General features: G+C 55.8%; 2 protein-coding genes across 3 annotated transcripts; one reads left to right on the top strand and one right to left on the bottom strand.

Annotated features, from left to right (window-relative positions):
* Positions 1-2,818: 2,818 nt before the first annotated feature.
* Positions 2,819-18,284, top strand: PEX6 (peroxisomal biogenesis factor 6). Of its 2 annotated transcripts, none has more exons than XM_049833567.1 (17): positions 2,819-3,518; positions 3,837-3,997; positions 4,722-4,805; positions 6,193-6,295; positions 6,490-6,626; positions 6,711-6,822; positions 9,066-9,274; positions 9,870-10,062; positions 10,441-10,517; positions 10,627-10,759; positions 13,220-13,425; positions 13,519-13,580; positions 14,029-14,137; positions 15,351-15,467; positions 15,914-15,991; positions 17,162-17,301; positions 17,625-18,284. In XM_049833567.1, exons 1-17 carry the CDS (start codon positions 2,838-2,840, stop codon positions 17,759-17,761), a joined length of 2,739 nt encoding a protein of 912 aa, XP_049689524.1. In that variant the 5' UTR covers positions 2,819-2,837; the 3' UTR covers positions 17,762-18,284. The 2 variants fall into 2 exon arrangements, with proteins under 2 accessions (XP_049689524.1, XP_049689523.1); XM_049833566.1 differs by having other exon boundaries at positions 2,819-3,749.
* A 1,403-nt stretch (positions 18,285-19,687) lies between these two features.
* Positions 19,688-22,045, bottom strand: GNMT (glycine N-methyltransferase). The gene is made up of 6 exons (XM_049833579.1): positions 21,798-22,045; positions 21,530-21,657; positions 21,009-21,122; positions 20,352-20,494; positions 20,079-20,200; positions 19,688-19,988 (listed from the first exon to the last, which is right to left on the bottom strand). The coding sequence occupies exons 1-6, from the start codon at positions 22,001-22,003 to the stop codon at positions 19,817-19,819; spliced, it is 885 nt and encodes a 294-aa protein (XP_049689536.1). The 5' UTR covers positions 22,004-22,045; the 3' UTR covers positions 19,688-19,816.
* Positions 22,046-22,468: the final 423 nt, after the last annotated feature.

The following is a 22,468-nucleotide window of genomic DNA, read 5'->3' as shown; positions in this document are numbered from 1 at the left end:
CCCGCACAGGGGTGCGGACAACTCTCTGGTGGGCTCCCAGCTCTCACCTCCCACTGTGAAGAGGGAGTCACGGGGAGGGCTGCTGGCCTGAGGCACTTTTCGTGTGCTAGGAAGTAACCACAGGATGCAGCCGGGTACACCGGGGCTCAGAAGTGCCCTTGCTGCTCCACTCACAAGGTGAGAGCCCAGGGGAGGCCAAGTGAAGGGAGGTGCTGGTGGATGACAGCAACTGCCCAAGGCTGGGCTCCCAGTTGCCACCAGGAGCTGGTGGCAGGGTCTGGTGGGGCAATCCTCAGAGCAGGGACAGTCACTCGCCTCTTAGCTGTCTGCGCTAAGCCTGGCAGGGAAGTGCTCGCTGTCCTCCATATGTCGCTGTGGTTGGAGCGGCGGTAGGAGTACGGCGGCACATTCTTCTTGTCGTTGCTTCACACTTTATCCACCCTGAGATTAGCGGTAGCCAAACCCAGCCACGACTCCTACCAGTACCGGTTCAGACCAGGGCCGGTCACGACTGTGCGACACAAGAAACCCTGACTTATGGCAACGGCTGCCGCTTGCGCACACCTCCGCTGCTGCAGTGGGGTTGCCCATGTGAGACCCAGCAGCCATCTTGGTGACCACACCAGGGCCTGGCTGGCACGAGCTTCCTTCCGTGAGGAGCCCTGGGGGTCCCTCAGCCACAGAGGCTGGGTTTGCTCAGGTGGGAGATCCCTTCGATGCGGCATGGGCAGAGGAGTCGGTAACATTAAAGCCACCGTTCAGCAGCCGGCGCTGCCGCAGCCTCACTTCAGTTCATCCGGGCTGCCACCCGCCCTGGCACATCCAGGTCTTTTCACGGCGCCATGTGTACAGCGCTAGCCGGGGACTTAAGCGATCTGCTAAACCAATCATGGAAGAAGGGATGAGGAAAGGGAAAAGGGAATAAAATGAGATTATTTTGGTACCTCTCGGCTTTTATGGGATTGGAGGCTGACTGCCAGGCATGCACGTCTGGGGGTCGCAAGGAGGTGGTTGGGGGTGTCCTGGTGATGGCCCCAGAGCCGTCTGGTACAGAGAAGGCTGCAGGGCTGCATTTGCTGAAGCATCCTCGCAGAGCCATTTCTGCACAGATTAGTAATACTCATTCCTGACTGGCATTTTGTCTCAGCCGATCCTCCCAAGCCGCTGGCTAGATTTTCAAGACCGGGACGGTAGGAAGCGAGTACGAATGTTTTGTAAGTGCTCCCTCGTGTGGAGCGGGGCGATGGGACACAGCGAGCCGCCCAGGAACGGGGAAGGCTGGCTGGAGTCCTAGAGGTAACCAGAAGCTTCACTCCTTCCCCTCAGTCCAACAGACCCCTGTCTACCTGCCGGGCGACACGCAGGGGTGCTTGGATGCAGAATTAAAAGAATCCTGCGGGGGTTTGTTTTTCATTACTCGCTTCTTGGCTCGCCAACAGGCACTCGGTACAATAAGCGGTCCCTTCCCCAGAGCAAGCCAGGTTCTGGCAGCGGGCACAGGCTTCCTCCATACTGCTCCTTTCCAAGGTTAGTTCAGCACTGACACCAACACAAGCACGTTCTTATGAACCAAGCGGACGTATTCAGCCTGCAAAAATCTCACCACGCTGGTGCCGGCGAAGGCAATGTGTTCTGCTTGATAACGTATTTCCATACATTCTGTATGGCATGTCTAACTACATTGATGGTTTTAATATTTTGTACCAACTGTGGAAACTGGTTTGCTGCTAGGTGACTGTAAAAGGGAGATGTGGTAAATAATTATTAGAAATCTTATACTAACACTATGATTGAAACAATAGACAAAAGTATAGCCAAGCAATTAACTAGTGGAGGTAGTGACTCATAAGTTTTGCAGTTCTTTGCTCTTATGACTAGATGTTCCTGTACGCTAGATGAGAACAATGCTGAAACTGACCACGTGTGATTGAAGCTGCGTTAAGCTTCTAGATCAAAGAACAAGGACAAGAATCAAGACTTCAAGGACAGCCAGCAAGAACTTCAAATGGGTCGGTGGTCGCAAAAGCAGCCCTTCGACTCAAATGGATCCTTCATGGCACACGATTGGATGTAGGCAGTACTAAGATAATCAGTTGCAATTATTTTTATGTATATGTATACTAACCTGATTAATATGCAATTATTCTATATAGCCTGTTTGTACTAAAGCTGTGGTATGCATGCTAGGTGGAACTATGCCCCGTGCATCCAGTGCTGCAATAAAAAATGCCTGCTTTCTAAAACTCCAAAACGAGTCTTAGAGAGTTTCTTTGATCGGCTTTTCGGTATCGCGCTCTGGCTGCGTGCCATTTCCCTCTGACTCCACGTTCTGCCGGTGCTGGGCTCGGGCAGGGCAGCAAAGGCCTCACCCGCCTTTTTTAGCCCCGTTTCCCCTCTTTCCCACCTTCCCCAACCTCTGGCTGCGGCCCCGCTGAAGCCTGAGGAGGCCGAGGCCCGTACCACCGCTTTGCTCTGCACCCAGGCCTCCAGCCCTCGGCAGCGGCTGGGCCGGGGAGCGAGGCCTCGCAGAGGCCCAACCCTGAGGTGAGATCGCCTCAGCCGCCGGGCGAGGTGCCGTTACTCCCGGTACCGCTGACCGCCAGCGCCGCTCGAAGCGGAACCGAGCCGGGCCTTTCCTGAGAGAAAGCAGCCGCTCGCCACCCCCGCTCTATGATCCCAGACGCTACTGGGGCCGCTCTACCCCGCCGTCTCCGTGACCTTGGCGGAACAGCGAGGAGGCCCGACGGGGCCGCCCTGCGCCTGCGCGCCGCGTCCTCTCTAGCCGCGCAACTCTACGGTAGCGGGGCGGGGCCGGGCCGTTCCGCCCGGCGGCTCTAATGGCGGTGGCGGTGCTGCGACCGCTGGACGCTCCGCCGGCGGAGCTGGCACCGGCCACCGCCCTGCTGCTGGCACCGCCGCCGCTGTGCGCGGCCTTGCGCGGTCGGGGCGGCGGGCTGGTGCTAGCGGTACGGCCGGCGGGACGCGGCGGGGCTCAGGCCGTATTACTGAACGCCGTGGCGTTAGAGACCGGCGGCCGGCGGGGCGCGGAGCTGTGGTTACGCGGGGCCTTGTTACGGCGCTTGGGTTTAGCGGCCGGCCGACGGGTGGCCGTTTGGCCGGTACGCCGCCCACCGCCTTTAGCTTGGGTATTATTGGGAGCCGTGGGAAGGACGGGACGGCCTGTAAACGGTGCTGTGCTTGTGCGGCGGGGCGAAACGGTACCGGGACCGGGACCGGGGCCTGGTCCACTGGTCTTAGAATCGAGGCCGGCGCTTCAGGGGTTGCTAGGCAACGGCACGCGCACCGCCCTCGCCCCTCCGCCCCCCCTCCCGCCGCCGCCGCCGCCGGCGCGGGAGCCCGCGGCCTTTAGCGCCCCCTGGCGGCGTCCCACCGCGCCACCTCTCGTCTCCCGTTTCGCCGCCGCCGGGACCGGGAAAAACGCGGTGGGGGATGAAACGGCGGCGGTGTTAAAGGCGATCCCCGGCGGCGGAACGGGAGGCGGAGGGGTGGAGGTGTGGGTAAGCCGACGGGGTTTGTTGGCGCTGGGGTTTTTCCAAGGGGAGTGGGTAAGGGTGGGAGCCGAGGGAACGGGTCGTGAGCACTTGGCGGCTTTGTTGGCCCGTCCGCCGCCTTGGGAATATCCACGGACCTCCCGCCGCGGCCCGGTTGACGGGACAGCACTGCTGGCCCCGGCCCTGGCCTTCAATCTGGGCTGCGAGCCCGCCGCCGCCACTCAGCTTCGCCTGCGGGTGAGTCGGGGCCGGGGGACGTGGAGGCTACTGGGGCCGGCCACGGTGGCGGTGGGCTCTGACGGTGTGTCCTCAACCTCTCTGCAGAGGTACGAGAGATCCGGGGCAGCGGATGGGAAAGGCAGCCGGTCCGTCTTATCTGTGCCTCCCTTCGCCAAGGAGCTGCGCCTAGAGATCGTATGCTCGCCGGCCTACAGCGCCCGGGGAAGCTACGACCGGCTTCTCTACAAGCATTTTGAAACGCCCCGGTGAGCCGCTGCGTGGGGAGCAGACGCGTTTCTGTTCTCTTGGGGTGTATTCATGAGATGCGCCCGTGCCCTCGCTCTGTGTTTGTGGCGCAAGGATCTGATAACACGGTGATGATGTGCCTAATCAACACCTTAACGCAGACACCGAGTAGTTTTAGAACGTCCGCTCATGCTTTGCTTGCACGCAACGCCTCTTGTCCTGTCCTTCGGCAGTTGTCTGTGAGCGTCCTCTCTTGTGGTCTACCGTCCGATGCTGAGGGCTCCCAAGTGCTGCCTGCACACCTCTGTTCTGGGGCACGTTCGTAACCCCAGTTTTCAGCTTTGAACAAAGTTGAGTAATTGGGGAACTGGATGTGTTGCCATATTCTCTTGTGACACCTGCCCCTGAGGCTTTTTCACTTTTTCAAGCCTGTCAAGGCTTGCTGGTGGAATTATACTCAGCTGTTCTAGGGATCGGGAGGCTATTGTGTCTGGAAGAGATGCTCTTCAATAGCATTCATCTTCTATACTGTTCCCAGAAGGTTCCTCTTAGTAGTCTGGATACGCCTACTCACATGTTGAATCTTGAAGTGGCTATTTATAGTTTTATTTTCAGGAAAGGAGTGAGTTGGTGTGAATAGCTACATTCTTTTCTCTAAAAATGCATGTGGTATGGGGCAGGGAGGACACACAACTGGCAGGATTTACTCTCTTTCACTGGTGAAACTCCCTGGTTTTTTTGTAGGCTTGTCCAGGAGGCAGACATCCTATGTGTTCCAACATTTGGACATGCTGAATTTTTAGAAATAAATGCAGACAAATTCATAAGGTAGGTGGCAACAAACTGTGGCTCTATTACATGGATACTGCAAGAGAAGAGATACTCTTCTGCTATTGACTCTCTTGAAACGAGATAGTTTATTCCATTCTCCTCTGTCCCTGGAGTTTAGCGTTTATCTGCCTCTTATTTTAGGGGGACGAGGGAAATATTTTTGTTGGATTATGGAGGGCTGCAGCTGAGAGGGAGGCCTCCCTTAGCTCACTCAAATAGTCATGGAGGGAAGAAAGGAAAAAGAGAGAGAGAAACACTGATGGGGAAAAAGAATGCAGAGGAGGAAGGGGTAGCCTGAGGACAGCCAGCGCCACACATAAAGACAGCAAAGTGGAAGTTGGGCATGTCAACATGTGACAAACAACAAAGTGTGAATATAAGCCCTTACAGTTCACGTTAGAATAATTTTCTGTTTGGCCACCAATTATGCCTTTCTTGGTTTTGCTTATATGGCTTTGAAACAGTTCTGTGCTAAATGAGAGAAAGCCACCTTTGTATCTGAGTGCTTTGTATCAGGTGCTTGCAGCGGGATTTGGCTGGTGTTAATATAAGTGCTTCAGCTGTGTCACTGAGGGAGCTGCTACAAGTAACCGAGGCATGCGATGCAAAGAATTGCCTTCAGTTGTTTCATGCAGGATGCACCAGTGACACGTTGTTAACACTGATCAGCTCCCCTCTGTATTTGAAAATTCAATAGTTTTATAGTACTACTACAGTGAGTATTTTCTAGGCTGTTTCTCAGAGGGAGGCGGTACCACAGGAGGCACAAGTCTTCTGTTTGTGGACTTATATATTAGCCATGTGGCAAACTAGAGAAGGCAGTAGAGTTCATGAGACCTAACGAGCTTGGAACTGTGTTGGCGTGCAAGTGGTACAGTTATTCAGAGGGTGGAGAAAATCCTGGAGAAGACCTCTGCAGATCCCTTAGTCTGTCCAGTGGGATATCAATGTGGGAAGAAGTGTTTTTTCTGCAAGGTGTCCAGGACAGAATGCTTGTAAGGCTCTCATGGTATTTGGGTGGGTCCTAGTCTGCAGCCTAGAGGACTCTGTGCTGTAAGGCTTTATACACTGTGGGTGAATCTCTGTGGAGCTGTAGTGAAGGAAGTGATGGCAGAAAAGAGAATGTCTTGAGCTCTTAGATGAAATAAGGTTAGTACAGCTGTACTTGTGGACTGAAGCCACCAGCAGAAGCTGTAACTGTGGACAGTCCTGTTGGTCTGTCTGGCCAGACGGCACAGCGGCGTCCATAAAGGATCCATGTGCATCCTGGGAGAGGGCAAGAGTATCTCTGCTTACCTGTACCTTTTAGCTGTCGTCTTGTTGACAGCTGTACCTGCCTTCAAGATCTTGACTCAACAATTTAGACTGCTTGTTTTTCCCTTAGGTGGCCAGAACTTTACTTTAAAGTGAGGAAGATTTTAGGCATGGTGGAAGGCGAGCAGTCTGAGGGTTACCTGGTGGACACCCAGAACACCTCTCTCTATCTGGTAAGATGTCAGTGGAGAGCAGGGAGTGTGTACAGGAGATCCGAGGCTGAGGTTGCGCTACGGATGATGAAGGTGCCTGTGGAGGCTTGTGTCTCCTGCCATTGGAAAATGGCATTTCAGGACAGACTATGTCACTTGGTACCTGTCTTTTCTCAGGCGGTGTTCCACAGAGTGCTGTTTTCCCTTCCTCACAGGTGGGTTCAACAAACAGCGCTGTCCCATCTGCCCCAGCCTATAACAGCCATGAGTTCTGGAGCAGTTTGTCTCCTGCTGGACTTTCTGATGTTGTGAAGCAGCTCTGTGATGCTCTTCAGCCTCACCTGAACAGTCGGTGGGTTAGAATTCCTTCTAGCAAGCCCCGGGAGAGCTGGGACCGTGCTCCCCAGTCACTGGGAGAACTGCCTCTGTGTTACAGGGCAAGCGCGCTGAGCGGGGCTGGCAGCATTCTCCTCTCGGGGCCAAGCGGCAGTGGGAAGCTGATGGCTGTCAGAGCTGTGTGTAGCTGCCTCAACCTCCACCTCTTCAAGGTAATTCCCTCTGCGGTCTGTTGATTGGTGGATTTACAACATAAAGAATTACAGAAATGTTCTTTAAGTTAGCCATACCAACACCCCTGCTGCAATCATGACACGAACCTACCCAGAAGCTGCTCCCATGCGCACATGCAGACAAAAGGAGTCTGAGTATGCTGAGCTTAGCAGCTCCCGCTGGCACAGATTGTGACTGCTGGTGGGCAGAATACTCAGAGCAACCGTTTGGATCAGCCTAAAGGCCTGTCTAGCCCCCGGCCCCTGTCTGAGACTGGCCAGTAACAGATGCTCAGGAAAAGAGCATAAGCATGAAGAGATGTTTCCTCTGGCATGTACCCTCCAGCGCTCCGAAGTCAGTGATTTAGAGATCTCTTGGCCCAGGGTGTACATTTGTACCTTTCTTTACTGACTTTTGCTATTATTGCTGTCAGTCTGAGGTACTTTACAGATACTGCAATACATAGTTGTATTTTAGCATGCTAACTTCCTGTCATCTGATAGGGCATTGAGTTGATACTGTACCCCAGAAGGTAGTGGTAACTAAAATATACTGAGAGAAATTGGAGAGGTGACGAGGGCAGGAATTGCAGTGGCGTTGGGTGTTTTCAATTGTCCCTGCATAGGCTGGGCAAAAGGTATGTTGGAAAGTGAGGCAGAGATGATTCTGAGATCTTCTCTAGCTGGGTGGGAAGCCTAGAAAAGAAATGCAGCCCTTGGTTTGATAACATTATGTCTGCCAGATCTGGTTCAAAATCTCATGGCCGGTAGAAGAGTTGCCCTGTAACTGTTCACATTCACCATCCCCCTGCCCTGAGAGCAAAAATCCACCAACTCTTCCGCAGTAGTGCTTGGCTTCTGAAGGGGGACCAACATCAAAATGAGGTTTCTTTAGAAAGAAAGAATCAGCCAAGATAAGGAAGTGTTACATCTGCTGTGGAGGTGAATGATCCTTAGTGGTGCTGAGCTCTTACTGTTCTGCAGATGTGCTGTAGCTCTTGGATCCAGTACAAGATTGTAGAGACTTCACAGTACCTTCAGGTTCACATATAGGATGTGTTTGGGAGCACTGTGGCACTGCCGTGTCCTGGCAGGTGGCCTCACGTTCTAGCGTGATGTGCAAGGCTACAGCTCTGGTTTTGGCCTTGTGTGCTGCTTTTAAAGACTAACGCTCTTACTTTTGAAGCCAGAGGTATTTGCTGTCCATCTTATTCTATCTCAGCTTTTACACTCTCCCCTCCTTTTCTCACTTAACTGCAATGCTTACATTAGTATTCTACCTTCTCTTCCCTTTGACTGTTCTGCCTGCTCTCCTACCAGGACACAGTAATTCTTCCACACTGTAGTCTCCACCACTGGACAATCAGCAGATTTTTTGTCTTTTCTGTCTGCCCTTCTACACTTGCATACAGATACTGCTGCCGTTTGGCTGTGCCTTCCACAACCCTAACTCCTGGGTTTTTTTCTATAGTACATGAAGCACAGGAGTTCCTCTGCTCTGCATCCCCCTCCTTGCCCTTTACATCAGCTCCTGAGGCATTCTCCCTGTTCCAAGCTACCCTTTCCGAGGATGAGGCCCAGGGAATCCCAGAGATGGTTTGGCTCTCCCTGCATGACCTCGCAGCACCAGGAGGCAGCACTGCCCCAGCAGTGTTCAAGCTGCTGTTTGAGGCTCACCAGTCACCTCTCCCTTTTGGATAACTCCATACTTCATCAAGCGTTCAGTTTGTAAACAGTGTCTGGGCCTCTAGCCACCTCTAACTTCCCCCCGCCCCTTACCTTCTACCTTTCTCTTGCACTTTGAGCCTGTGCGGCACTGGCTTGAACAGTTTCCTGAGTCTCCCCCTCCACTCTTCGCATTGTTCCTCTGAGACACCTTGTTCTCCCTGTCTTGGCCTCTTCCACAGCTTTCCCATCCCTTCCAGCTTGTGTTGCTGAGCCATGACACCCACTGTATTGACTTCTCTGGTCCCTTAGCCTCACCTTTTTCAGATGTAGACCCTCCTGCCCCCCTCACCTCCTGCAGAGAAGCAAGAAACAGCCATTTTGTCCATGCCAGGGAGTCCTGAATGTGTCTATTTTGAATATGTCCTGAATATGTCTCTGGGAAACGTCCACTTAGATCTCCTTTCAGCTGTGAGTTGCCCGTCGAAAGCTTTGTGGAAGTGAACATTGTCCTGGGTCACCCCAGCTGTCCGTGTTGCAACTGGTGCAGACTGTGTGTTGTGTGGTCTGTCTCGCAGGTCGATTGCGTTAGTTTGTGCAGTGACACCAGTGGAGCCACAGAGGAGAAAGTACAGATGGCCTTTGCCCAGGCCCAGCAGTATCATCCGTGTGTACTCCTGCTGAAAGACATCGAGGTGCTTGGCAGAGACCGGGACAGGCTAGGAGAGGACGCCAGGGTCATCGCTACTCTGAGACAGCTGCTCCTGGACAGAGACCCAGCACTGAGGTATGCCCCCTGCACGTTTGCTGTGGGCATCTGAGGTGATTGTTTGCTTCTGCCTTTCCTAGGGCAGCAGTCACCGTTACATCAAGGTGACTGATTGCTAACGTGTCCTGTTTTATTTTTAATCCAGTGGAGTCTGTCCCAAGACTTGTTTTGTTTACTTCAGAGGGCCCTTGTTCTTCCAGCTTAGTGTCAGAGGAATTCAGCAAGCTTCGTTGTCTGAAGCTGGTTTCTGAGTAGTTCAGATGAGTAAACCTGGCATGTTTTCTGTGAAGCATGCCAAGGGTCGCAGAGCCACCAGAAGGGAGCTGCACCCCGGGGGAATCTTGAGGCTGATGACAAGTACCAGGGTGCAGGGTGGGAGACATCAAGTGAAGAAATAAGATGTCATTTGAAGGGCCTTGACTTGGAGACAGAGCTCACAAAGCACTTCAAGGGCAAGCTGGAGGAGAGTGGCTGCAAGACGCCTTGGCCAATATGTGTGCATTTCTCAGAGGAAGGGCTAGCTGTTGGAGAGTGACTTGGCGTGGGTGATGGCAGTGTAAGAGGGAAGCTTCCATAGAGCTGAGACCATGCACTGTCTCCCTTTTATCAACAGCCACCCTGTCCTAGTGATCGGCACAACCTGCAAGCCCCAGGATGTTCCTACAGATGTGCAGACTGCTTTCCTTCACGAGGTGAAAATCGAAGCCCCTTCAGAAGAGCAGAGGAGATCGATGCTGAGCATGCTGACTGCCAGTCTACCTCTGGGCAAAGAAGTGAGCCTATCCAAGCTGGCTCGCAGGACTGCAGTGAGTGAAAACACAGCAGCATGTGGAGATGGGCAGGCCAGGAGTGCTGGGCCAGCCTTCCCTACCTGCCCATGGAGAAAGGGGGCAATTCCCACAGCCCAGTCAACTTCTTCAGTGGTTACCCCCGGTCCTCAGACATCAGCTTTAACTCCAGATTTCTAGTGTGTAAGGACTGCACACCTTTTGCAGAGGTGTTGGCTGATGCTTAGCTCTGCTACAAGACAGAGCCAATAGAAAAAAAAGAAGCTAGAGCTTTTAACCAGGGCACAGAAGCTCAAAGAACAGCTCTGCGAGGAATTTTTCTTCATATACCTTTAATGGCCTAGCTGGAGCTATGGTCAGTGACTGAACTGATGCTGTTTGTTTCCACATTCACAGGGTTTTGTGCTGGGAGATTTCTGTGCCTTGTTGTCCCACAGCAGCCGGGCTGCTTGTACCCGCATCCAGGCCTTGAGGTAGCACAGGCAACAGGGCAGGAGGTGGGAGAGGGCAGGGGCTGCAGCCAGCCTGATAATGCCAGGAGTGGGGCAGAGCCTGAGTCCTTCCCTTCTCTTTCCTCACCAGTTTTCCAGACGGACTGAGCGAGGAAGTGGAGAGAGATTTTTGCACTGCTGGGTTCCCAGTGCTTGAGGAGGATTTTACTGTTGCCTTGGACCAGCTGCACGATGCCCATTCTCAGGCAGTGGGAGCCCCGAAGGTAGGATGCTGGGGCAGAGGAAGGGGGGTTGGTTCTCCAGAGCTCTGTGGCTCAAGGTACCTCTCGCAGACCCCATCAGATGGGGCTGTGCTCTGGCACGACACTTCCTGCTATGTCCTTCCACGCACTCCCCCAGCCTTGGGTGGGAAACGGTCCCACTGTGGGCTTTCCCCCACTAGTGCTTTTCACCCTCTTGACTTTGAGTTTGGTCAGGGAAGCCCTTGCTGCTCTAATCGGAGACCACTCAATTGGCTAGTGCCATAGGGGTGCCAAGCTGCGTAGCTCAGCCTTTCAAGGGGCAAAGGCATCTGCACTCTGGCAGCCTCGCTGAGGTCTCTCCAGCCACCTGGCGTATGGGAACAGAGAGGCGGAGGCACAAACTGCCCCACGTGTGAGAAGCCCTATATTCGATCCCTGACCTTGGACACTGCTCGAGCTGGCACAGGCTTTTCTGACAGCTGGGCAGTTTGAAGAGCTTGGGGGTTCTTCAGGGAAAGGGACATGGGGTGTCAGAGAACACCAGCAGAGTCAGCTTCTCAGGAGGGGCGTGATCCACCTCTGGCAGCTCGGCACCCAGGGAAACAGCATTTGGAGTGACTGTTTTTCCTGGGTAATGTAGCATTAGGACCAAGTGAAGTGATGGGAGCCCCTTCTCCACGCCCTTGAGTGCAAATGACTGAGCTCAGCACAGGACAGGAAAGGTTGGCCTTGGAGCAGTTATTCTGGCACCTTCCCCAACCGCCCACTTGTAGTCCTGCCCTAGCAGGATGACACCTTGCTGGTGTCATCATCCAGGAGCTACTCCGGGACTTAATTCATTCATAAATTTACTAGAGACTGAAATGAGCTCTGCTTTGAGGCGTGTTTGCTATAAGACAAATAATAACCACAGGGTGTGCTCAGCATTGAACAGTGTGAATGGGAGGTAATTTTATTTGTATTTTACAATCCTTTATCAATTTCTTAGTAATTGGCTGTGGTTCAGAAAGCCCATTAGCAAACCTGGATACTCTCAACATACATAACTTTCAGTTCCCTGCTTGCATTTTCTGGTTAGTCACACATTTGTTTGCAGTTGCATCTTGAGCCTCTTAGAAAGAACTAATTTGAAACCTCCAGCTGCTGGCAGTGTCTGCAACATGTCCATGTCCTAGACTTACAATGTTCTCCCCTGGAAATAGCCTTGCTTCAGTTTCCCAGCTCCTGTGCTGATTTCTGTAGAGCTTTTCTTCTAGCTAGTATAAGCAAGAGTGCAGGGGAGAGGGCAACTCTTCCATTCATCAGCACTGAAGAAGGAGGGTCTGTGACCTGTTGCTTTAAAAGATTTTTTTTTTTTTCTTATTTTTTTTTCCTGGAAATCCTTATCTTGTCTGACCTGATTTTCCTGGTGGACTTGCTGGGCAACTGGAGAAAGAGCAAAAGATAACATCATCTCAAGTAGCAAAGGAAGGAGAGCCAAACTGGCTGAGGGGGAAAGAATTTTGCTCTAGCCTATTTTTAAACTCCCCGTTTGTGCTGGCACCTGTTGCCCACCCAGCCAGCAGCTGGGGGGAAGTGTTTTGGGGCTTTGCTTTCTCTGCGTGTTCCCAGGAGAGCTGCTGCGACTCTCAGGAGGATCTGTCATGCAGACTGTTGCATTCCTGCTATTTCTAAAGCTGTGAGCAGAGCAATAGCATCCTCTGGGATTGTTTTTCTCAGCATAAAATAACTAAAGTGGCATGGCTCGCCCCTCTCTTTCCTGTCTTTGCAATGATCCCCTGCGTGTTTGCAGTTGACCCCATCCCTATCTATTTCTTGTAAGCATCCATGGACTTTGTTCTTGCATCCCCCCACACTTTCAAAAGCAGCTAGTTTTCTGTACAGAGTCCTCCAGGATGTCTCTCTTTCACATCTTCCTTCACATGACAGAGGTCCTAGTAGCCCAGGTTTTGTCACTCTGGTGTGAAGCCCTTGCATAGTCTCACCACCCTGGGGGACAAGGCGCCCTGAACAAGAGTAGCTCATAATTGCTAGGTCCGGGTTTCTTTTTTTATCTTTTTTTTTTCTTTCTTATTTTTACCTTCCCTCATGTGTCCCAAGGGCTGTCTGCAGCAGGGCTCTCTCCCCACAAAGCTGCAAGCAACCCTGGCAGATACTTTCTCCAGGGTAGTTTTGCTGACTGGTGATATGAGGTGTAATGGAGGACTGGAGACAAGGCAGCGTACTGCAAGCACAGCTTGCCTGGGGACGTGTGCAGTTTGTTTTCCCCACTGCAAAGCTCAGGAGAGGGGAAATGTGGATGCTGGGGGATCCCACAGCTGGGATGGCTGGGCAGTGCAGTGTGGGGCTGACTTGCTGCATAGCCAGACACAGCTGATGGCCTAAGGGGCTGATGACTAGTAGCCCACTGGAGCAAGAGCTGCCCAGGCATGCTTGGGGCTCAGGAGGAAGTGCTGACAGGTACTCTCCCTCTCTTGGCAGATCCCTTCTGTGTCCTGGCAGGATGTTGGTGGGCTCCAGGAGGTGAAGAAGGAGATCCTGGACACTATCCAGTTGCCCCTGGAGCACCCAGAGCTGCTGTCATTTGGTCTGTGTCGCTCTGGTCTGCTGCTGTACGGGCCTCCAGGGACAGGGAAGACCTTGCTGGCAAAAGCTGTGGCAACCACGTGTGCCATGACGTTCCTTAGGTAAAGAATGGGGGGGTCACGCACTGGGACTGACTTTCTCCTGGCAGTGGATGGGCATGCTCTAACTGGCTTCCTCTTCTCCCTGCCCCACAGTGTGAAAGGGCCAGAGCTCATCAACATGTATGTTGGGCAAAGTGAGGAGAACGTGCGTAATGGTGAGGAGATGCATCTTGCTCCTGCATGTGGGAAGATAGGGCTTTTCTGTGGTGCTGGAGGGAAGGAGGTAGTGCTTAAACTACTCTTCCCAACTCCCACCCACAGTTTCCCACAAGGGCATGAACCCAACCGTCTCCTACATCCAGTCTGTTCCATGCCTCAGTACAGCTTCCCCTCCCGCTCTCTCTGCTCCTGTCACTCTTTTCCCTGGTGTTCCTGATGGCACAGCAGCCCCTCAGAGACAACAGCTGAGCCTCGGGGCCTGTCATGCTAGGTGCTGCCTGTCCCTGCTCCCACTGTTCCCCTCAGGCAGGAGCAGTTGGTGGTGGTGAGGCAGTGGGCAGCTGGTTTCCATCCACAGCTCTTCCCTGCTGGTGATGTAGCAGGTCCTGTTGCTGTTGACTGCTCCTCCAGGTCTTTCTCATATTTTGTGCTGTTTCTTCCCAGTGTTTGCCAAAGCCAGGGCAGCTGCTCCCTGCATTATCTTCTTTGATGAATTGGATTCCCTGGCCCCCAGTCGTGGACGGAGTGGAGATTCAGGGGGTGTCATGGACAGGTGAGTGAGCATCATGCATCCTTCGGAAAGCAGCATACCTGCCTGAGCTGGGGGCATGCACAGGATTGCCCTGTGAGGCAGTCTGCCCCCACTATCTTTCTCTACTTTTTCCCCTTCCTATTCCCTTCAGCTCCTCTACATGGCCTGTCTCCTCTCTCTGGACATTAGTACTGCTGTTTGCATTGCCACAGATTCCCGATTGCCCAAGCCTGTTGTGCAAACATTTGGTTAAGACAGAGTCTCTTCCAGCTGCTCCTGTGGCTGCCAGCTGCTCCCTTTGGCCTCTCCAAGGTCATCCTTCACACCCCTGCCATGCTCTCCTCCTATTAGCTGCTGTTTCCCTACGGTGGGAAACCTTTCAGCTGCCTCTGGTAGAAGCGAATTATGTACAGCTTGGAGATACCCAGAAACAGGGTTGTTTCCCCCAGGCCTCTTCTGCTGAGCTGATAGTCCCCATCCAATCTTCTTCTCCATCCATGAGGGTTTCTGCAGAGTTTTCCAGTGACACCATGTGCTCCCAGTGTCCATCTTCACACATGCAAACCAGCAGCTCTGGAAGGAGCTGAGTATGGTGTCTGTCACCTCAGGTGATCCTAGAACCTGGTGGAGATATCCCCGTTCTGGGTCTGTGCAGCACTGAAGTACTGTGTTGCCAGACCAGCTTAAGCCCCGTGGCTACAGAACTAGATCTGCAATGTGTGCCATTCACCGCCCTGAGGACTGGTTGGCAGCATCATTGGCTTGCCAGGGTGTCCCCAGCATGGACTGACAGGGCAGTCTTGCAGCTGAACTCGCTGGGCGGTACCACGTAGTGGGAAGAGTTAGGACCAGCTAGCACATCCGAGTGGGGAACCTGAGCGATAGCTATGCATGCCTGCCTATGTTTGGTCTGCATTGCCAGTGTCTGATAGCAAGCATAAGCACGTGTGGCCATCCTGGAAGGGTTCAGAGCCAAGCACAGTCCTGAAGGACTGTCTTGGTACCAGGGGTTTGCACTCACTTTGCAATGAGCCACACGCTTACTGGCTGTGCTCAAACGGAGAAGTCTGGATAGCTGTGTCAGGGCTCTTCAGGGAAGAGAAATAAGAGCTGAAGTCCAAGACATGGACCTGCCATTGGCCTCGCTTATTTCTTCTTTTCATTTGGTGGCTGAGGGTGACAGTGGGTGACTCACCAAGGCCTAGTTGTGAGAGTCCTGTCTTCCTCCCTGCAGAGTTGTCTCGCAGCTCCTGGCTGAGCTTGATGGTCTTCATTCCACCAGAGACGTATTTGTCATTGGAGCTACGAACAGGCCTGACCTCCTGGACTCAGCTCTGCTCCGGCCGGGCAGGTATGTCGCATCTTACCTGCCTTGCTCCCAGGGTAGTTCACTGGTGTTCCTCAGGCAGTGATGAGCTGGACTGTGTCCCCACCATGTTCCCTCCACAGAGACTGTTCCTAGAGCCCCCTGGCCCTGGTTTGTGGAGGGGATAGAAAGCCAAGAGGAGGCAAGTGCCTATGGCTGTAGCAGCAGCACAGGATAGGTGTCCCTTACCACTCTGGTTATTGCCCGAGCAGTACAGCAGGTGCTGTGGCACCAAACTGGTGGGAGGAATTAGAGCAGCCCTGCCCTCCAGCGCATTGACTGCTTCCCCCCCCAAGCTTTGTATCATCCACCAACTTGGCAGCAAAAGGAGCTGCCCCAGGGCCACCCTTCAGTTTCTGGTGCACAGGGTTGAGCACCAGTGGCAAGTTTGTTTTGGCCCGATCTTGACCGTCTCTTCTCTCTGCTGACAGGTTTGACAAGCTGGTCTATGTGGGCATAAATGAAGACCGGGAGTCGCAGCTGCAGGTGCTGAGTGCCATCACTAGGAAGTGAGTGACCCTGTGCTCTCACAGCAGCTTTCCACCACCCTCCAATGAGTCGCAGTCTTCCTGGGGTTGATGCGTAGCATGCTCCAGCTCGGCTTCATGTCTGAGCCCTGGGGAGTACCTGAGTCACTAACCCACAGCCAGCAAGTAGGGGAAGAGGATGGGGCAACTTCCAGAAGCAGAACTGGGGCTGGTTTTCCTACAAGATGGGAGCAGCTCAGCTCCTGTCCAAGGGAGGGGTTGGTATGAATTCTTCTGTCACCGTGCCCATATGCTTTTCCTGAAGAGCTCAGCCAGATCCTAACAGTGTGATGAGACTGTGGCACAGCAGCATGGCAGGAAGCTCCCATTTGCTTCCGGCAAGAGTTCCGCTAGCACATCTGCTGTTTGCAGGTCTGAGGGTGAGGGCAGCTCCGTCTGTCTCACTGCCTCTCCTCCTGCAATGCTATGGGGTGTTCAGCCTGTGCTCTGTGTCTCTTTCCCGAACACTGGTTATGTGGGATCACTGAGCAGCGGGGTTTGGCTGCTTCCTCAACTGCTCTGAGCTCCTGAGAGCATCTCTGGAGGGAGAAAGGCAAGCCCTGCAATTCAGATGCAGAGGTACCACCTGCTGCAGCTGCCTCTTCAGGGACTTTGTCATGGATAGCTGTGATCGCTGCTGCCTTTGACTATAAGCTAGCAGGAGAGGCGAGAGCGTGGGCTGGCTGCGAGCATCTTTTCACACCATGTGGCTTGGCAGTCGTGCCCTCCAGCACCATGCTGTTTTTCGTGCTGAAGGAGGCTCGCTGTCTACAGCGTGGCTCTGATGGGATGGTTTGGTGTTACAGTGGTTTGTACTGTCTGTAATTAAACATGTTCTTATCCAGCCCTGGCTGTAGGCTGTTCCCAGGCATGTGGAGCACTTAACTTTGAGCTCTCACTCAGAGAAATTATCTTTCATCCTGCTTAGCAGGTGAGAGGACCTTGCTGCGGGGATGATTCAAAGAGAATTGACTGCATTGAAAAAACAAACCAACCAACCCCTTTGATTTTTTTTGGAGCATGCAGAGCACAGTCCAGAAGTGGCTAAACATGGGGCCTCTGATTCCTCCTGCCCAGTCATGCTGGCTGCTGCCTATCTCCTGGTCTGTTTTTTTCTGTGGCTTTTACACCTGCAGTTTTCTCTCTTGGCAGGTTTAAGCTGGATCAATCTGTAAATCTCACCACCATCCTAGAAAAATGCCCGGCTCAGCTGACAGGAGCAGACATCTATGCCCTGTGCTCAGATGCCATGATGTGCGCTGTCAAACGCAAGGTGGAATGGATTGAGGAAGGTAGGAGCCCAGCCCCTACCTGTTCCATGTGTTGGGGCAGCCCAGCACAGGGGCAGAGAGGAGAGTTACCACTACTGGTAACTGGGCTGTTGTGAGAAGAGCCTCGATGGTTTTGGGACCACATCCGAATGCTAGGCTCTGGGTTACTGGCAGGCATTTTTGGTAGATGTGATGATCTCCACCTCCAGTGCTTGGCTGCAGGGGGAAGGAGAGAGACACAGGATTTCTTTCCAGTCTGTGGTGGCTGGAGAGGGGGCTGTTGGATCTTGTCAGCCGTCCCTGTGCTTGGCTCTCAGCCTTTTCCTATTCTTTCTCTCATGCAGGGCTGGATACTGAGAGCTCTGCTCTGATCCTGACCATGGACGACTTCCTGCAGGCTGCTGCGAGGTTGCAGCCGTCAGTTTCGGAGCAGGAGCTGCTCAGGTACAGACTCATCCGGCAGAAGTTTGCTGCCTCCTAACGCTCAGCAGAGCTGCCACTGGAGGTGTGATGGGGACGGTGTCTTAAGGGGTACGAGAGAACAGGCACAAACAGGCACCCACCTGCTCTTCTCTGATGTCTCCTGGGCCCCCTTCTTGCAAGATTGGGTGGAAAAAGTGGCTGTGCAGTTTCTTGAGCCAAAGCCTGGTGGAAGCGCTGCTCTGCTCAGCCAAGCTGGTGGTGGGTTCTGTAACAGTCCCTCACATCTCAGGGAGCACTTTGTGGCTGCCAGGAGCATACCGGGGTGACTCCCCCCAGAGAGAAAGCCAGGTCTTGTGGTTGTGGGCAAAGTAGGATTCTCTCCATGGGTGACAGAACATGGGAGCAAGGCCCAAACTGCACCCAGTTTGACAGCAAGAGTGGGACTGGAAGCGGTTGGTGGGGTGTCAGCCCCTAGTGAGGGGTGCTGGCTGGAGGGCAGCAGGACACAGGGTGCTGCTGCTGCAGCTGGCCTGGGCTCGACATGGTCTCCCTGAATAAATACAGGTTTTTGGCGCGAGGTATTAACTGCCTGGCCTGAGGTCTTTGCTTGCTGATGGTGTCTGTGGGCTTGGGAAAGGTCCCTCCGAGCCCCCAGGCAGGCTGGGTGTTGCAGAGAAAAGATTGTCCTGTGGGCAGAGGGGGGAGCGCACCCACAAACTGGGCTGGGGCCACCCTTGGCCGGCAAAGGTTGCCAGACTGGCTGGAGCCCGCAGTGGATGAGGAAAGGCTGAGGGAGTAGGGTTTGCTCAGCTGCCTCTGTAGAGGGAGCCCAGTTCATGGAGGTGCTGGGCAACAGGACAAGAGGCAATAGGGTCAACTGGCAGCAAGGGAAATTTCCGCCAGATACTAGGAAAGACTTGTCACAGGGAGAGGGAGGGTTCCAGCCTTGGAAATACTCAACCCTTGGCTGGAGCAGCCCAGAGCTGCCCTCTCTGTGCTAACCTAATGTGTGTCGAGTGCCAGTTGGCCCAGACCCCCCCTTCCCCAAAGTCCTCTCACTTCCCTCCAGTCTCATGGCAGCTGCCAGCACCCTTGTGTGTGTCCTGCTTCCCGGCCTTTGCCGAGGATGCCAAATAAATCCGCACTTGAGTTGCGTGTGGCAGCCAGCCGGCCAGCAGCTGCCTTCGGCCAGGTCCCTGCAGCTGCTGGTGCGACTCACGGGCAGCCCCACGTTAAACCAGGGGTCTGTGCGCAGCCCAGCCCCAGGGATTGTTGCTGCCAGGCTTTGCCCTGCTGCTGCCCGTGCTGAAACTGGTGGCAGTCGTGTCCCTGAGCCAAGCGTGGCTATCAAGGACCAGCTTCCCAGCAAAGGGCTGGTTCTCCAGCAGCTGCAGGTGGTTCGCGCATGAAGATCCAGCTGACGCGTGCCTTCAGCCCTGTTGCTCCGGCTCTGGCACCTGAGCGTGTTCAGGCAGAACCGTTCCTGACCGCAATGCGCTGCTGGATCTGGCCACCACCTCTTCCCCAGGGTGGGTGAGGAGGGAGCTGCAGCCACAGCAAAAGCGCTGGTGCGGTTTGCGGAGTCTCCCCGCACTGGGAGCCCTGGGGAGGGAAGGGGGGCTGCTGAGGGGTGTCAAGAAAAGGGGATCAGAGCCTGGTTGGGGCTGGGGGGGGTGCAAGGGAGAAAACTGGTTGCACTACACCCCTCTGAGTGGTGCTGCAGGGGGCTCGGCAGAGATGTGCAACCACCCAGGAGCCGGCCCACCCTTGCCTCTGCGTCACGGGGAGCCCCAAACCCCCCGGCCCGGGCCTGACTGGCACCTGTAGCTGGGGGCTTGGGGGTGAAGCTGTGCCTGCACCCACCCCATGCTCCCCCCCAGGCTGGACCCTTCCTTCCCCGACGAGAGGCCTGAGGCAGCTGCGGCCGTCCCCCTTGCGCCATACCCTGCCCATACATGGACACACGGACACACGGACCACTGGCTCCGGTAGCTCTCATGAGTGCTCTTAATTAAGGGGAGGGGGCTTCCAGGCTGCTGTCAGCAATGTCCCCAGCCTCTTGCTTGTCCCCAGAGCTGTTCCCAGCCACCACAGTTCCATCTCCACGGCTCCCTCAGGCCATCTTCTTCACGACGTGGATGAAGTAGCAGGGGACGTGGGCCTGCCCTGGTGTGTAGGGCTGGAAGTCGCCCAGGACGCTGTGCTGGCATTTCCCCTGGAAGGCACCTTTCAGCAGGGCTGTGAAGGCCTCCAGCCGGTGCGGGTAGTAGGAGAGCCGAAATTTGCTGTAAGGAGGCAATGAGGGTGAGGTGGGGAGGGGGACGGACAGCAGGGCAAGGCACCAGCCACCCCCTCCCCACCGTGGTCCTTCTCACCTCAGCTCTGGGGCTGCCCCCGCCTCAGTGGGGGGGACCTGCACCGTGTAGTCCAGGGTCACCATATGCGCCTTGTTGTTTACTAGCAGCACCGAGGTGGTGATGTCCTTGGTCAAATCACTCTGGGGACCGCAGGAGGACGTCTGTGTCCTGTGGGGACGTGGTGGCCCCCAGCCTGGGCACAGTCCTGCTCCCTGCCCCGCGTGGCCCCGTCGGGGCCAGGGGGCTGGGGCAGAGGGGTGTGGGACGGGGCAGGGTCCGCCGGCCACCCACCTTGTAGTAGATGTTCTTGCCAGGCGGTGCGCAGCCCGTGGCCAGGATGTGATCGTAGTTGCGGTGGTCAATGACCAGGAGACCCCCTGGCCGCACCATGCTGGCGATGTTCCGCAGGGCCAGCTTGTGGTCACTCTGGTCCCCTGGGGAGGAAACTATGGTGTCCCCAGGCACTGGCTGCACCCCACAGCACAGCCCGTGGAGCTCCATCTTGCCCATACAAACACATGCAGAGAGCGGGCCCCCCCCATCCCCCCCCCCCCCCCCCCACCAGTCTCAGCTTGAAGAACCCACAGCCCCACCCATGGTATGAGCTCAGGCAAGTTCTCAGCCTCACTGGGGCAGAGCAAGCCACGTGGGGAACCCACCACCCTGCTTGTGGCACAAGTCTGGGTGTGTCGCCAGCCTTGCCAGAGACGTGACATAGGTGCAAATAGTTCCACCACCACTGTGGGACACAATAGCCCCACTCATGCCATGAACTGGGGCACGTTCTCAGCCTCCCTGGAGCCACACCATGACACAGCAACTCTACCGTGTGTAATACCCTGCCCCACTTATGGCATGAGTTTGATCACGTTCTCAGCCTGTTGGGAGACACTGTGCACATGTGTCTAGGTACTCCCCCTCCTCTTCCCCCCCCCCCCCCCAATTCACCTTTGAAGTCAGGCAGGTGTGCGAAGGAGTTGCCCAGGCAGATGACTGCGTCAAACCCGTCCCCCGGCTTCTCCAGGTCCTTCTCCAGTGTCAGCCAGTTGGCCTCCTCGATAACTGCAACACAGGGGACCAGATGAGGGCAGGGACACCCCCCCACCTACCCAACAGCCTCTCCCCTCCCCGCATTACAAGACCCCTCCCCAGCCCAGCATCACCCAGCCTATCCCTGGACCCTGCGGGCGCCGGATCCGGCCTGGGGCCAGCAGGCAGGCGAGGGCCATGGCCTGGGCTTGCCGAACAGCCGGCTCCGGCAGGTCCCTGCCCGTTCCTGCAGCAAGGCCACCTGGCCGACACAGCACCCACGCGAGGTGCCCGAGCACCGGCGAGGGACAGGGGACAGTACACGAAGGACCAGGGGAGCCACGGGAGGGGCTCAGGCCAGATTCCCCAGTACAGGGGTTGGGGTGTCGGTGTCCGCATGGGCCCCCCCCCCCCCTCCACCCACATCCCCCCCCCCGCACCCCATCGGTCGAAGGACTCCTCCTTGCGCCGCTCCCAGCGCTCCTTCAGCGCGTACTTGAGCATCTTGTCGCTGGCGTCGACGCTGGTCACCTGGAAGCCCTCTTCGAGCAGCATGATGGAGTCCACCCTGGGGACACGGTTGTCAGCGGGACCGGGGGCAGCCGAGGGGGCCCGGGGGTGGGTGGGAGGTGGGAAATTGGGGCCGGGGAGGGGAACCTAGGGCGGGGGGGTGGGGGGAGCGGTCGGGCGCGGGGCTCGGTGCCTCACCCGGTGCCGCAGGCCACGTCGAGGACGGAACGGCAGCGGTGCTGGCGGAGCAGCGCCAGGAGCCAGCTGCGGTACTCGGCCGTACGGCCCCGCGTGTCCCCGATGTACAGTTGCCATACGCGGGCCGCCCTCCCGTCCGCGTACTGATCCGGCAACCCCTCCGCCGCCACCCCCAACGATCGCGTCCGGTACACGCTGTCCACCATCCCGCCGACACGGCCCCGGCCCCGGCCCCCCGGCCCCGGCCCCGGCCCCACTGCACGGCGGCCCCGCCTCCAGCCCCCGCCCCCGCCGCGCCGCCAATCCCCGCCGCCGCTTCCAACGCCCCCCCTGCGGCTCCTCCAATCCCCGCTCTCATCCCACCCCTTTCCCGCCACGCCCCCCTCCCGCCCGCCGCCACGCCCCTCCCTATCCCGGCCCCGACCTTTGGCTGGACGACGAGGATGGTGGGGGGGGGGCGGGGCCGGGTCGAGGGCGGGGCCGGAAGGAGCGGAGCCCCGCCCACCGCGGGAACGGGGTCCGGCCCGGCGGGCGAAGCACAGCGGGCAGCGGCGGCGGTTCTGGGGAAAAAAATGGCTTTATTTACAGTCCGGGCAAGGTGCGGGCAACGCGGGCAGGACGAGGTGCCGACCCCAGGGCCCCTCCCGTAGCCGGAGCCCCAACAGCGTCGG

Source organism: Accipiter gentilis, chromosome 30 (assembly GCF_929443795.1).
Source record: "Accipiter gentilis chromosome 30, bAccGen1.1, whole genome shotgun sequence".
In the NCBI taxonomy this organism is placed as follows: Eukaryota; Metazoa; Chordata; class Aves; order Accipitriformes; family Accipitridae; genus Astur; species Astur gentilis.
This window is presented reverse-complemented; position numbering and strand designations above follow the sequence as displayed.